The sequence below is a fragment of the Myotis nattereri genome, assembly GCF_964212035.1.
Source record: "Myotis nattereri genome assembly, chromosome: 15".
Taxonomy (NCBI): Eukaryota; Metazoa; Chordata; class Mammalia; order Chiroptera; family Vespertilionidae; genus Myotis; species Myotis nattereri.
In genome coordinates this window covers 51426476-51443192 of record NC_138090.1, presented here as the reverse complement: position 1 = coordinate 51443192, position 16717 = coordinate 51426476, and the positions used below count along the sequence as shown (strand labels likewise).

Here is a 16717-nt window from a genome sequence, read left to right as displayed (position 1 = left end):
CCCCAGATACCTGCTTTCAGCCAGCCGGGGCCTCAGAGCTGGAGCCGGCTCTCAGCTCCAGTGACAGCTATAGAAGGTAAATAAATCCCAGAATAAAAACAAAAAGAAAAAAAGGAGAGGCTGGGAGCTTCAGTCACCTGCCAGCCTGAAAACGGCCCTCAGGCCCTCACCCAGACTGGCCAGGCACCCCAGTGGGGACCCCCACCCTGAAGGGGGTGTGACCAGCTGCAAACAGCCATAAGCCCCTCATCCAGGCTGGCCAGGCACCCCAGTGGGGACCTCCACCCTGAAGGGGGTGTGACCCAAGCGGGACTCCTACCCTGATCCGGGAAACCCTTCAGGGCAAACCAGCCGGCCCCCACCCGTGCACCAGGCATCTATCCTATATGGTAAAAGGGTAATATGAAAACTGACCCTAACAGCAAAAAGACTGGGAATGACTGGTCACTATGACACACACTGACCCCCAGGGGGCAGACGGTCAATGCAGGAGCTGCCCTCTGGTAGTCAGTGTGCTCTCACAGGGGGGAGCTCTGCTCAGCCACAAGCCAGGCTGATGGCTGCCAGTACAGCGGTGGTGGTGGGAGCCTCTCCTGCCTACTCAGCAGCGCTAAGGATGTCCGACTGCAGCTTAGGTCTGCTCCCTGCTAGCAAGTGGACATCCCCGGAGGGCTGTCAGGCTGCCAGAGGGATGTCTGATTGCCATCTTAGGCCCAATCCCCTGGAGAGCAGGCCTAATCCAGCAAGTGGTCATCCCCCGAGGGGTCCCAGACTGCGAGAGGGCACAGGCCAGGCTGAGGGACCCCCGCCCCCTCAGTGCACAAATTTTTGTGCACTGGGCCTCTAGTTAATAAATAATAATACAAGAATAAATTGCAGCTTGTGTACTCACAAACTTTGCCCCATCTTGTATTTTGTAATTATGCATTCACACATTCATGGATTCATCCAATTACAAGTTTCAATAATGTGTAAAAAAATGTTCTTGTTAACCTAGAAATGCCACTTTGTATTTGAGAAACAAAAGATATACATATAGTATATGTATATTTTTCATATTAACAAAGGTGGTTTTTATAGGCCTCTAGACATCCATGAATGAAGACAAGAAAGGATAAAACAAACCCAATCACCTGAGCCTGGAGCATTTCCTTCTGTTCTCTGAAAAGAGCTACAAGGGCGAGGCCCTGCCTTGGTGTGTTCGGGGTTTGCCTCTGTATTTCTTTCTTTTTTTAAATATATTTTTATTGATTTCAGAGAGGAAAGGAGAGGGAGAGAGAGAAACATCCATGATGAGAGAGAATCATGGATTAGCTGCCTCCTGCACGCACCCTACTGGGGATCCAGCCTGCAACCCGGGCATGTACCCTTGACTGGAATCGAACCTGGGATCTGTCAATCCTCAGGCCAAAGCTCTATCTACTGAGCCAAACCAGCCAGGGCTGCTCTGTATTTCTGTAGAGAAATCCGTCTGTAGTCAGGGGTGTCATGGAAATGCTGACACCCAGCCCCACAGCCTCCTCCTGCTTCACATGGTTCTATTGCTCCTGGGGAGTCAGGCCTGTGGACGGAGGAGAGAATCCCACGGGTGGTGCATTTCCTCTGGGCCCCAATGCTACACTGCTCTGAGCACTCACCTCACACAAGGCCACAGGATCGCTAGTGTCCCTTCAAATGGTGCCGGGAAGTAGGTATTCTTCTGGCCAGGAGAGCTTTAGGTCCCACCTGTGTGGCGGCTCTCCTTTATCCTGTGGAGGTAAGTGGGGTGCGTGTCACAGGAGACCTGGGAGATGACATCCATGCCCGCACCAGCCTCAGGAGCAGTGAGCATCAGGAAAATCACTAACACAGAGCAGAGCATGTGGACGGAGGGGGTCTGGGCACTGTTTCCTTTGAAAGCTTGTGTGCTCAGGTGCCTCTTCAAACAGTTCTGCACACATTTCAGCCAGAAACCCAGTTCACTGGGCAAGCTCTCAGCTCTCTCTCATAAGCAAAAATGTTACTATCTTAGGGGTTTTGAATATATACGAAAGTACCAAAGATGGTAAACGAACTGGAAGGCGGTAAATGAATTTGAAGTTCTTTAAGATCCCTGTATTGTTAGAGGAGAGAATAAAGTACTAATTAAGTCAAGAATTTAACAAAGTTCCAGGTTGTATGCAGTCTCTAATGTCAGAATAAAAACTAAGAGTTGTCTTAAAGTACATAATTTACATGCTAGTGGATGGGGGAAATATAATTTTAAAAGAACACCTGAGCCCTGGACAGTGTGGCTCAGTTAGTTGAGCATTATCCCTAGGTGGGTTTTCGTTCCCCTCACTCTCATACACGACTGGGAAGCAGAGTGAGAATTCAAGATCTCCACTAGCTTCAGCTTCTCTTATCGCCCTTTGAAATTTAGACCTGGAGCTCATAGGAGCCGGAGGACCTGGTTTAGGCTTCCTTTCTAATTTAGGGAGCCTGTTTTGAATGGGAGGGCTTTTCTCCTCTCTACTGACTGGAAAGGACCAAGGGTCATGTTTATGATATTTATTCTCCTTTCGATCAGTAGGCATAGCAAAATTGCTCTTAGATTGACCTGGAGACAATAATTGCCGGGGTCCAACCCCAGCAGGTCCAGGGGTTCCCAAAGGCGTAGATGGAGTCGGCGAAGAAGGAATGACACGGAGACAGCGTTCAGTTGATCAGCAGCCTAGCCAGGATCTCCAGCCAAGTTCTGGTCTCAATCTCCAGAGAGGTTCTGCTTAGGATCTCCAGCCAGGTTCTGTGTCCATGGTCTCTTGCTAGGTTCTCCAGATTCTCCAGTCAGGCTCTGTAGCCATGTTCCCTCGCTAGGTTCTCCAGCCAGGTTCTCCAGGTTCTCCAGCCAGGTTCAGTCACCAGGTTCTAGTCAGGTTCTCTTGCCAATTTCTGTAGTCAGGTTCAGTCCAGGATCTTTTGCCATGTTCTCTCGCTAGGTTCTGTCTCTAGGTTCTGAGGCCAGTTTCTGTCCAGGATCTTTTGCCATGTTCTCTCCAGCGAAGTTCTTCTGTCTCTAGAGAACGTTCTGTGTAGGTTCTGTGCCAATTTCTGTCTCTCTCTCTGTCTCTTGCTGTCTTGTTACATCTGTATTTATACCAGTTGATTCCAATCCTATCAATCTCTATTTCAAAGGTTAGGGCGTTTCTTATCTCCACTCCAGGGAGTAAAGATTATGTAGCTTAAGCATGATTGTTCGTAGTTAAAGTGATTAATTACCCACCTGGCACTTAGTTAAGAGGTTTTATTCCCTCCCTAACTTCAGGGGAAAATCCCTACCTGGGGAAACAACCTTTCTCAGAGACCTTGGTTAAAACACATAGTGCCTAGAAGGTGAGCAAACATATTAAGAACAGTATGCCATATATGTCAGGTCCCTTGAAACAGCAAGCATGGACCAGCTCCCGGCAAATAATGATGTGTCCTCTCTAGGTGGAGCCGAGGGACTATTTAAAGTTTGAGAAAGTTCAACCGTTTCTGCCTCTGGTGCCAAAGTGTCACGAATTAAATTCCAGAGGTAAAAAAGGGACCTTCTCAGATCTATGGAATCTGTAATAAGTCTTTAATTGCTCTCCTACTTCAGTCCACGTTTCTAAACAGTTCCTTCCTCAGGAAACCATGAACAGACTTCTTGTATAAAACGTTCTGTCTGACTGGGAGTAACCTTAACTCCTCTGGTAGCAAACATATGTTTTAAAAGATCAATACAGAGTCTTCTTTCTTTCGACTCAGTATGGCCCATCTTCTCAATCTAGGTTCTGTACTATCTACCCTCTTACCCTACTTATCCTCTATAGGGGGGTCTGCAGCACCCTACGATGGAGTCCTATCAATCCGGAGTGATTACCTAGGGGAATCCTGTTCGGATGCCAGATGTTGGGGTCCTGCCCCAGCAGGTCCAGGGGTTCCCAAAGGTGTGGATGAGTCGGCAAAGAAGGAAGGACACGGAGACAGCGTTCAGTTGATCAGCAGCTTAGCCAGGTTTGGTCTTTATTCTCCTGTTACATCTGTATTTATACAAGTTGATTTTAATCCTATCCATTCTATTTCAAAGGTTAGGGCATTTCTTATCTCCATTCCAAGGTTACTCTATTGTTCTATTAAGCTACAAGGAAGTAACTGAAGGAGATTATCCTAAGTAAAGATTATGTAGCTTAAGCGTGATTGTTCGTAGTTAAAGTGATTAATTACCAGCCTAGCACTTAGTTAAGGGGTTTTACGGATTTATTCCCTTCCTTAGTCCTGTTAATCCCTAACTCCAGGGAAAAAATTCCCACCTGGGGAAACAACCTTTCTTGGAGAGGTGACCTTGGTTAAAACACATAGCGCTAAGTAGGGGAGCAAACATATTAAGAACAGTATGCCATATACGCCAGGTCCCTTGAAACATATGCTGTGCAGATGATTCTTCCCTGCAGCGACTGTGTCAAGCAGCAAGGATGGACCAGCTTCCAGCAATTGATATTTCAATCGCTCTCTCTCCTGCTCCCTTCCTTTGTGAAATCAATAAAAAATATTTTTTAAATGGTAAAACAAAACACTTTTTTTTGTGAAGCATATGTGAGAGACATTCTGTGGCTTGCAACTTCTAAAATAATTACTGTGTAAACATTATAGAATAGGGTTACCTGACCCTCATTACAGAGCAAAAAAGTATACACCTGCTTTTTAAAAAAAATATATATTTTATTGATTTTTTTTACAGAGAGGAGGGAGAGGGATAGAGAGTTAGAAACATCAATGAGAGAGAAACATCAATCAGCTGCCTCCTGCACACCCCCTACTGGGGATGTTCCGGCAACCAAGGTACATGCCCTTAGCCGGAATCGAACCTGGGACCTTTCAGTCGGCAGGCCGACGTCTATCCACTGAGCCAAACTGGTTACTGCATACACCTGCTTTTTAGGAAGATGCCAAAAGCTAAGAAGGAAGTCCCTGCCCCTCCCAAAGCCAAAGCCAAAGCAAAGGCTTTGAAGGCAAAGAAAGCAGTGTTCAAAGGCGTCCACAGCCACACAAAAAAGAAGATCCGCACATCACCCACCTTCCGATGGCCAAAGACACTAAGGCTCCGGAGGCAGCCCAAATATCCTCAGAAGAGCGTGCCCAGAAGAAACAAGCTTACCCACTACGCCATCATCAAATCCCCCCTGACTACTAAGTCAGCCATGAAGAAGATAGAAGACAATAATACACTAGTGTTCATTGTGGATGTCCAGGCCAACAAGCACCAGATCAAACAGGCTGTGAAGAAGCTCTATGACATTGATGTGGCCAAGGTCAAGACCCTGATCAGGCCTGATGGCGAGAAGGCATGTGTTCGACTGGCTCCTGACTATGGTGCCAACAAAATCGGAATCATCTAAACTGGGTCCAGCTGCCTAATTCTAAATATAAAAATTTCACACTGTAAAAAAAAAAAGAAAAGTATACACCTATGTACTGAGCAAAAGAACCCTGACATTAAAAAATGCATAATATGCCAAAACCGGTTTGGCTCAGTGGATAGAGCGTTGGCCTGCAGACTGAAAGGTCCCAGGTTCGATTCCGGTCAACAGCATGTACCTGGGTTGCGGGCACATCCCCAGTAGGAGATGTGCAGGAGGCAGCTGATTGATGTTTCTCTCTCATTGATGTTTCTAACTCTCTCTCTCCCTTCCTCTCTGTAAAAAATCAATAAAATATATTAAAAAAATGCATAATATAAGATGACTGATACAGTTAAAAATAGGTAAACTTAATAAACTATAAGGATCGGGGGTGATTAATAACATGACAAAACTATAAAGGCCTTAAAGTGCTCGGTGTGGAGAGCAATAGTAATTACCTGGGGTGAGAGGATGTAATATAATTGGGGGGGCTCACAGAACACCACGGGGTGCTGGAGTGCTGTTTCTTACATCTGTGAGCAGCACATATGAACATGCATGTCAATACGGCTTTCATACTAAGTTATGAGTGAGGCTGGGTTCGTCTCTCCGCTGCTGTCAGCCAACCCCTGGATAAGGAGCTAAGAAACAGGGCTTCTGCCCTAACCGGTTTGGCTCAGTGGATAGAGCGTCCGCCTGCGGACTCAAGGGTCCCATGTTCGATTCCCGTCAAGGGCATGTACCTTGGTTGCAGGCACATCCCCAGTGGGAGTGTGCAGGAGGCAGCTGATCGATGATGTTTCTCTCACATCGATGTTTCTAACTCTCTATCCCTCCCCTTCCTCTCTGTAAAAAGCCAATAAAATATATTTTTTTTAAAAAAAGAATGCTCACAGCGGCATCCTTCATAGGGGGCCCCAGTCTCCCCCGATCACCGGCTCCGCCCTCGCCCAGGCCTGATGCCTCAGCGTTGGCCGGCTGTCCAGAGCACCCGGAAGGTGGCAGTTTCGATTCGGAGTGAGGACACATGCCCTGTTTCGGGTTCGATCGTGGGCGTACAGGAGGGAAGCCATCAGTGGGTCTCTCTCAAAGCAATGTCTCTCTCTCTCAAAATGAATGAATGAATGAATGACAAAATCTATACTAATTAAAGGGTAATATGCTAAATAGACCGGGTATCTTCCGGACAAAGCCACGGTGGCGGGGCCAAGGCAGAGGCAGCTAGAGGCAATCAGGCGGCTGCGAACAACACATGTTCATCAGCAGCAGGAAACGGCCTCAGCCTCCAGCCCGGAGGAACCTCCACCCCCACCAGCCGGGGTCCTGGGCGACCACAGCTCCGCCTCCCGCGACGCTCCGGAAAGACACGCCCCCCCCGCCCTCCAGTAACCCCAAACCCGGACCCGACGCCCCCACACGGCGGCCCCCACCTCACGGAGCCCCGCCGGGAACCCCGAACCGGAACCTGACGCCGCGATCAGCCAAACGCCAGCCGCGTCCCTCACAGAGGGACCCGCAAAGGCCACGGCGGGCGGGACACGGCCGTCCATCTCTCCCGACCCCGAACCGCCGGGGGACCCCAAAGGGACCCCAACCGCAGGCGGGAGCGTCACACCTGCTTCCTCCCAAACACCGTGGTGCCCCCCGCCCCCCCCGCAAAGCGACCCGACCGCCGCCGGGAATCCCGCGGGTCCCGCTGCACCCCTCCCACCCTCTGGCGAACCTCACAGGAGGAAAAACATTTTCTATAAACTTGAAAGGACAGGAGCTCACTGACCTGCTTTCTGCAAACCAGCCGGAGGGCCCAGGCGTTACACTTCCGCGAACGGATTCGGCTGCTGCAAGCGGCGCTCAGATATTGCGTCATCCGGCGGCGGCGGGCGGGGACCTGAGGCCTTGACAGAACCGCGAGCCACTTCCGCGTTCCCCTCCCGGAAATATGGCGGCGCCCTGTGGCCGCGCCGCCGCCGCATGGGGGCCGCCATGTTGGGAGGCCTGACTGCCGTACAGAAGGCAAAGCCGGGACCACGGAACCAGGAGCCAGGATGGCGGGCAGGTGAGAAGCTCACAAATTTAATCTCGTTTCCTGGCAGTTCGACTGTTGTGGAAAGTGAGTTTTTTCATAGACTCAACCTTGGGGAGGCAAGAAAGAAGCGAGTTAAATTGCATTGGGCGGTCTGGGCAAAGGAGGCTTAGGACAGCGGCTTTATTTTTTATTTTTTATTTTTCCCCAGAGAGGGAAGGAGGGAGGGGGAGAGAGGGAGAGAAGCGGGGAGAGCAGGGGAGGGGAAGGGAGGGGAGAGAAACACCGATGAGAGAGAGAGATTGCACGGACCCTGTACCTCTGCACAGGGGGTCAAACCTGAAACCCACCTGCTCAGGTGCGCTCACCGGGAATCGAACCCATGACCTGCCCTGCGCACTGGATGGTGCTCCAACCGGTGGAGCCACACCAGTCAGGGCATGAATGCAGCTTTTATTTTACAATTTGTACATTTTTTTTTAATTTAAATTCTTTTATTGTTTAAAGTATTCCATGAGTCCCCCATTGACCTCTCCCCGGCCACCCCCTACAACATTAAAAAACAAACAAACAAAAAACAAGTTTCTTGAGCTCAGGTGTTGCTATAGCAGCAGAGAATAAAATTCTGCAAAGGGAAAAAGGTCATACGTCTAGTAAATAGACACCAACAGGAAGCTTCTGGGGGAAATTTTCTTGCAGGATGTGGTTTTTAAGAACAGAAAAAGATTTCGAGAAACTGGCACAGAGTGAGGCAGGCCGTCACCGCCCAGGGCAAAAGCTGCTGGGAGCAGCTGAAGTTGTCACTGGGATTGGGGGGGCCTCAGAGACAGGCCTCCAACAGTGAGGCCAGCAAAGGTCTGGAGCCCATGGGAAAGGCACAACCAGGTCTGAGAATCCAGAAATAATGTCTGTTGTTTCTTTTTAACAAAAGGTGCTGGGATAATTGTGTATCTATTTCCAGAAAAAGAAAATTGTGAGACCCTAACTCCAACCGTGAACTAAAATGAACCCAGAATAGATCATAGATCCAGCGGAACAGCTGAAACTATGAAACTTAGAAAAGCAGACGGGAGGCAGTCTTCCTGAACCCGCGTTAGCAAAAGAATTCTGAGAGAAGACAGTAAGACATGAGCCAGGAAATAAAAGTAAAACTAGATTAAAATGTAAAACGTTTGTATTTCTAAGCACAACGTTTAAGAAAGTGAAGAATGGAGCCAGAGATCGGGAGAAAAAAATTTCCACATCATACATCCGTATGTATGTATGATACATTACAGTAAAAGTATTACAGTAAAAGTATATCCTATCTGTTTTCCCCAGTTTTACTGTAATATAATAAACATGAATTAAACTTTAATAACTTTATTTTGGGAAAATTTATATTTACACAAAAATCACAAATTACTACTACAAAGAGATCACTTCATTTGACTTCCCCTCATGTAAACATTTTGGATAACCATGGTACCTTTGTCAAATTGAGAAATTAACATTGGTATAAAACACAACCAAATTACAGATACTACTCGTATTTCACAAGTTTTTCCACTACCATCCTTTTTCTGACCCAGGATTCAACTGAAAACACAATATTGCATTGAAACACCATGTTTCCTTAATTATCTCTATTCTGTGACCATTTCTCAATCTTTTACTCACTGATGTCCTCAATCATTTTGAGGAATACTAGTCAGGTATCCTATATAATAAAAGGCTAATATGCAAATCTACTGAACGACCAGTGGCTATGACATGCACTGTCCACCAGGAGGCAGATGCTCAATGCAGGAGCTGCCCTCTGGTGGTCCGTGCGCTCCCACAGGGGGTGGGCTGCTCAGCTAGAATCCAGGCTGACTGCTGGTGAGTGCAGTGATTGGTGCAGGCTTCTCCACCTCCCCCTGCTCCTGAGGGGCAATCGATAGGGGCAGCAGCCACCTCTCGCACCTGTTGTTGGCACTGGCCCCAATCACTGCTGTGCCGCCGTCAGCGGGTCAGCATGTGGGAGCAGTGGCGAGAGCGGGATTGCCTTCAGACAGGGGATTGCCACGGCAGGAGGGGCAGGGGGCATGGAGAATGGCCCGAGACCCACCCCTGAGACCCGCCCCTGTGCCCACTGCAGCCTCAGCCTTGAAGCCCACAGTTCCATTCAAGCTGCATGAATCCGTGCACTGGGCCCCTAGTTATTAATAACTAATTACAATGGCATCACACACAGGAAGGCCCAGGTACCAGGGGCTCCAAAGGATCAGCCCATATGTGCATGGAACCCCAGATGCTTCCTCCCAGTACCCCAGTACATTGACCCACAAAAAGTTCATCCATCATTTAACCCCCAAACAAACCCGAGCCACATAAAGCATTCACCGACTAACACCACTCTGCAGTTTGAAATTGCGCAGCCCCACAGAGAGTTAGCAGCAAAAAAATGGCAAAATGTGCCCTCGGGACTAAGAAGACATTTATATCTGAAGGTTTTTAACCACAAGACCAGGTCCTGACGGAGGCCACAGGCACCCTAATCTCACAATACACCCTACTGTGGACACCTTAGGGCTCCCCTGCAATGCCACTCACATCACCCAAGGTGGACTTGGACAGGCCCTCTCCCCCCACTGTGCACCCAGAGACCCAGACACTGACCTGACTCCACAAATCACCAGGACCCACCAACAACTGCACTAAATTTACGGAACTCTGCCCCTTTCCTCATTACCCGCCAAAGGTCTCAGGCATATTTGCAGACAAAACGACAACTGCATTTCTGGGTTTTCCACAGATAGGGGAGGGCAGTTGGGGACGATCAGGCTGGCAGGGAAGCAGTTTAGGCCGTGGGATTGGGCCTAAACCGGCAGCCAGACATCCCCCAAGGGGTCCCAGATTGGAGAGGGTGCAGGCTGGGCTGAGGGACACCCCCCCCTCCCATGCACGAATGTCGTGCACCAGGCCACCAGTGGAAACAAAAAAATGAGATTGTAAAATTTATGCAGCAACTCTGGGAAACAGTACAGATTCCTTAAAAATTAAAAAAGAGATCTACCATACAGCCCAGCAATTCCACTTATGGTATTTATCTAAAGAAAACAAAATATCTCAAAAAGATATCTGCATAACCGTGTTCATTACAGAACTATTTACAATAGACAAGAAAAGGAAACAACCTAAGTGTTCATCAATGGACTAACGGGCAAAGGTGTGTTATGTATATATGTTATATGTACGCTAGAGGTCCAATGTATGAAATTTGTGCAACAGTAGGCCTTCCTTCCCATGGCTGCCAGCACCCGGGACCCAGGACCCAGCACTGCCCACCTGCTGCAACCTGCTGGTCAGTGGCCTGGACCTCCCTCTTTGGGGCAACTGTGGAGCACCCCCCCCCCCCGGTTGATCACCCTGTCAGCTGGTGGCCTGGGCCTCCCTCTGTGGGGCAATCATGGGGTGACAACCAGGCCCCCAACCAATTGCATCACACCCACCTTGGCTGGCCTGGCACCAGTCAGTGGGTATCATAGTGTGGTTCCAGATGGTCGTCTGGAGGGTCGTCCTGCTGTTGGGCCGTTCAGTCGATTTACATATTACACTTTTATTATATAGGATTATATACCTATGTATACATAATGGGATATTATTCAGCCATGAGAAAGCAGGATATCCTGACATTTGCAACTCATGCTTGGACCTTGAGTATATTATGCTAAGTGAGATAAGTCAGAGAAAGACAAATACTGCCCTGACTGGTTTGGCTCAGTGGCTAGAGCGTTGGCATGAGGACTCAAGGGTCCCAGGTTCGATTCCAGTCAAGGGCATGTACCTTGGTTGCAGGCACATCCCAGTGGGGGGTATGCAGGAGGCAGCTGATTGATTTTTCTCTCTCATCGATGTTTCTATCCCTCTCCCTTCTTCTCTGTAAAAAATCAATAAAATATATATTTTTTAAAAAAAGACAAATACTGTATGATCTCACTTATATGTAGAATCTAAAACAAAACAAACTCACTGATACAGAGAAAAGATTGCTGGTTGCCAGAGGGGTAGGGATGGTCAAAAGATACAAACTTCCACTTAAAAATAACTCCAAAAATAACAACAAAAATAATAATAATATAATGTTGATCATCATTAGCCATTAGGAAAATACAGTTAAGCTCAAGATCAAATACTACTACATGCCTATTGGAATGGTTAATGTAAAATGTCACAACAACACCAAGTGCTGGGAAGGATGAAGAGCAATTAAATCTCACATATGTGGCCCTAACTGGTTTGGCTCAGTGGATAGAGTGCCGGCCTGCGGACTGGGGGTCCCAGGTTCAATTCCGGTCAAGGGCATGTACCTTGGTTGCAGGCACACCCCCAGTGGGAGGTGTGTGGGAGGCAGCTGATCGATGTTTCTAACTCTCTATCCCTCTCCCTTCCTCTCTGTAAAAAATCAATAAAATATATATATTTTTTAAAATCTCACATATGTGGCTAGTAGAATGGCCAAAGTAGAAGACACTGAACATACCAAGTGCTGGAGAGGATGTTGAGCAACTCAGACTTCACACATTGCTGGGAAGAATGTAAAATAGTACAGCCATTCTGGAAGAGTTTGGTAATTTCTTATAAAGCTAAATATAACTTAACAAATGTCCCAATAATCATTACCTGTATATGTATTGCAGAGGAATAGACGTTTACATTCACACAAAACACTGTACGCAGACTTCATAGCATCATTATGATTTATAACAGCTGAAACCAGGAAAACAATACAAATCTTTCACGAGTTTGAATGGCTAAACAAACTGGTATATCCAGTGTATGTATGTACTCACTAATAAAAAGAACACCATTCTCAACTCAATTAAGAGCAATTTGCCAAGTGACAAAAACACGAAATGCTTACATGGTCCCCATTAGTAAAACATCATAAATTTGTGTAAATAAATACAATTGATTTATATAAAACATATAAAATCCAACTATAAAAATGATTCCTATAACATTCATGAAATGCCAAAATTAAACTGATGGAAAACAGGTCAAGTGTTTGCCAGAGGTAGGTTTAGATAGAGGATATGAGCCTAAAAAACATTAGCACGGGGGAGTCTGTGGATTAAGCAATTTTCCATCATGGTTTTGGTTATGTGGCTCTATTTAAGGTAATAAAGCTTAGAATTACAAACTTAAAAAAAATACATGTAAAGTCTAATAGAATCCAAATAAGGTTAAGAGTTTCATTAACAGTATACTACCAATGTCATTTTTCTGGATTCAATAAAAAATGGTTTTATCAGATATTTTTACTGGGAGTAGCTGGGTAAAGAATACTAGGAAAGTCTATAGACTGTTTTGCAATTTCTTGTAAGTTAAAATAATATCATATTAAACATTTTATAAAAATAACTTTGAAGGTGGTTTTATAAAATATTTGGCCATACTTATAAACTTGACTGGGTAAGTATAAATATGTTATATTTATAAATTTAAAATGTTTTCTTTTAAACTATTTCTGTATGGTAAATTTACAATTAAATTTCAACCCAAAGAAAGGTGAGAGCTAATCATATGAGGTCATAGAACACTCCTTTGTTGCATTTAACAGTAAAAATAAATCAGGAGTGAGGAAAGCACACTAGTTTTTATCAGGTGAATTATCTAATGTAAAATGAAATAAAGTTAGACTTATAACAGAACGCTCAGCCCAGCTGATGTTGCTCAGTGGTTGAGTATTGAACTATGAACCAGGTCATGGTTCGATTCCCATTGTTGTGCCATCTCGATTCCAGGTAGGGGGCGTGCAGGAGGCAGCTGATCAATGATTCTCTCTCATCATTGATGTTTCTCTCTCTCTCCCCCTGTCCCTTCCTCTCTGAAATCAATGAAAAATATATTTAAAAGAAACGGAGCATGCTGAAGTTTGAGGACCATTGGTACAGATTCAAAATAAACACCACCACCACGACCAGTGGTGTAGCAACAGTTTGGTCTTTAAAAAACAAAAACAAAAACCCACTCAAACATTATCCCTTTTCATAGAACTTCTTTCCTTTGTAAGTTCTCTGATATTTGACTAAAAGTGCTCTAAATTTAGCATGTTCATAAAGCCTTAACTTCTATATGATTTTCAAACAATGGGTTAGAATGCACCAGTGAAATTGTCAAATATAATGCAGTTCTCTTAAAGTTTGTGTCCAGTGTGAACTGTGACTCTCGCTGAGGTCTTCTTTCTGGGTAGCGGCTTTCCCGTGGTTACATTTCTTTGTTTTTTATCGTTTGTCTGTTTTTCATACTTCTACGAACAATGAACACACCGGTGATCTATGACAATCCCTGATAATAAAGTCTATCTTCCCACTGAAAGTTTTCCTCATCTCTGTGTACACAGTATTTGTCTCAATATGCACTTTTCATACATATATTGAAGCCAGAAAGTTTTGTTGAGGCATATAATGAAGCTGGAAAGGCATCTTCACATTGGACGTATCAGAGTTTTTCCAACATGTTTTCACTGACAGAAAATGTGAGGTAAGGATCACTCAAGGCACTACCACAGTCACTGTCCTCACCAAGTTAATCTCCCGGGGAAATTCCTTAATCTCCTCAGGGCACACGTTTGACAACAGGCATTACCATGTTTGCATTCGCATCTGCTAGAAACACTGATGTTTAATGAGGTCCTGGTTGTCCCAGAAGGCATTCCACAGAAATTGCATTAATAGGTGTGTTGTTCCGCATGACTTCACTCACAGGTAATGACCGTGACTCTCCATTAAAAGAATTTTCAGCTTGAGTGAATCTACCCATTTCTCGGGTGTGCGTTTTCTGATGTTTAACAAGGTGTGACAATTGGGAGAAGGCTTTCTCACAAATGCTGCACTCATAGGGTCTCTCTCCTGTGTGAGTTCTTTGGTGGACATTGAGGACTGACTTTGTGGCGAAGGCTTTCCCACATGCCTTGCACTCGTACGGTTTCTCCCCTGTGTGACTTCTCTGATGGGTAATGAGACCATATTTGTGAGAATATTGTTTTCCACACTCACTACACACAAAGGGTGTCTTTCCCGTATGGCATCGCTCATGTTGTCTGAGGCTGATCTTCTGGCTGAAGGCCTTCCCACACTCATTGCATTCATAGGGTTTTTCTCCTGTGTGAGTTCGCTGATGTATAATGAGGGTGCACTTAGTGGTGAAGCCTTTCCCACACTCCTCACATATGTACAGTTTCTCTCCTGTATGAGTTCGCTGGTGTAGAGTGAGCTTGCGCTTCACGGTGAAGGCTTTTCCACACTCACTGCATATGTAAGATTTTTCCCCTGTATGAGATCTTTGATGGACAACGAGATTACTCTTCACGGTGAAGTCTCTTCCACATTCATCACATACATAGGGTTTCTCTCCAGTGTGTGTGCGCTGATGTACAACAAGATAGTGCTGCATGGTGAAGCCTTTCCCACATTCACTGCATACATAAGGTTTCTCCCCTGTGTGAGTTCGCTGATGCACAATTAGATTGCTCTTCACAGTGAAGCCTTTCCCACATTCGTTGCAAACATAAGGCTTCTCTCCACTGTGTGTTCGCTGATGTGCCGTCAGGTAGCGCTTCACGGTGAACCCTTTCCCACAGTCACTGCATATGTAGGATTTCTCTCCTGAATGGGTTTGCTGGTGTCTGGTGAGACCCGTGTTCACAGGAGAGCCCTTCCTGTATTCGTTGGTTATAGAGAATTTGTCTCGTGTTTGAGTTTTCTGATGTTGAGTGAGAATGACATTTCTGGAGGATTTCCATGAATCACACCCATGGCTTTTCTCCCCTGTATCAATGCCCCCATGGTTAATGAGCTGAGATGTCCTGATGCAGGCTTTCTCACTTTGGATGCATGCTTGGGAGTTCTCTATTTTATGAGTCTTCTGATGCTTAGAGACTTGTAATTCAGTGCTGATGTGTTTTTCACTTTTAGGGATTTCCGTTCCAGTGTACAACTGTTCATGATTATCATGTAGAAAGGATTTCTCATCTCCATTAAACTCAACGGGGTTCTTTACTTCACATCTTTGCTTCTGGTTAATTAAACTTGATTTCAAAGCGTTCCTACATAATTCCAACATATGATTACGTATTATGGCTATATTGGTTCTGCTCAGATGAAAAGTATTTCTAAGTGCCTTCCTTTCATGGCATTGTTGGATGCTCTTCAGAACTATTTGGTTGTGAGAGTGCTCTTGCAGACAACTGTCAACTTTCCTGATTCCTAGTAGAGAGAGAATAACAAATTTCTTAGAATAAAAGTGCTTAGCCCTGGCCAGTGCTTCTCAGTGGTTAGAGCATCAGCCTGTGCACTGAAGGGTTGCAGGTTTGATTCCCAGTCAAGGGCTGGTACCTGGGTTGCAGGTTCAATCCCCAGCCCCAGTAGAGGTGCATGTGGGAGGCAACCAATCTATGTGTCTGTCTCACATCGATGTCTCTCTCTCTCCCTCTCTTTCTCTCTCTCTCTCCCTCTCTTTCTCTCTCTCTCTCTCTCTCTCTCTCTCTCTCTATCTCTCTCTCTCCTTCCCTTCCTCCACTCTCTATACATCATGGAAAAAATATCCTTGGGTGAGCATTAACAAAAACAAACAAACAAAAGAATAAAAGTGCTTAAAAGATGATGTGGTGGGGACTGGCTCTTCATTGTTGGCCATCCTGTCCCATGAAGATGTTAAGGTGAAGAAGTATCAGATCCAAGAAGAAAAAAGGAGTATGTTTAAAGCAAAACAACCACAAAGAGAAAGAGTTCTTATCTCAGGAGATCCCTATGTGGAGGAGCTGTTTAGCTATCCTCAGACACCCTCAGAGCTGTGAGCCCTTCTTTTTTTTTTCTCTTTAAAAAAAAAAATATTTTTATTTATTTCAGAGAGGAAGGGAGAGGGAGAGAGATAGAAACATCAATGATGAGAGAGGATCATTGATTGGCTGCCTCCTACACGCCCCACACTGAGGATCAAGCCCGCAACCTGGGCATATGCCCTGACCGGGAATCGAACCGTGACCTCCCTGTTCATAGGTCGACACTCAACCACTGAGCCATGCTGGCTGGGCAAGCCCTTCTCCTACAGTGGTTCTCAACCTTCCTAATGCTGTGATCCTTTAATACAGTTCCTCATGTTGTGGTGACCCCCAACCATAAAATTAATTTCGTTGCTACTTCATAACTGTAATTTTGCTACTGTTATGAACCGTAATGTAAATAGCTGATATGCAGGATGTATTTTCATTGTTCGCGACCCACAGGTTGAGAACCGTTGGACTAGCATATGACTTCCAGGGCCACTCCCTAGCTGGTTCTCACTC

General features: G+C 45.8%; 1 protein-coding gene across 1 annotated transcript; it reads left to right on the top strand.

Moving 5' to 3' along the window:
• Positions 1-4928: 4928 nt before the first annotated feature.
• On the top strand, positions 4929-5381 carry LOC308530845 (large ribosomal subunit protein uL23-like; the record flags this gene model as incomplete). The annotated part of the gene is made up of 1 exon (XM_081107582.1): positions 4929-5381. The coding sequence occupies one exon, from the start codon at positions 4929-4931 to the stop codon at positions 5379-5381; it is 453 nt and encodes a 150-aa protein (XP_080963708.1).
• Positions 5382-16717: the final 11336 nt, after the last annotated feature.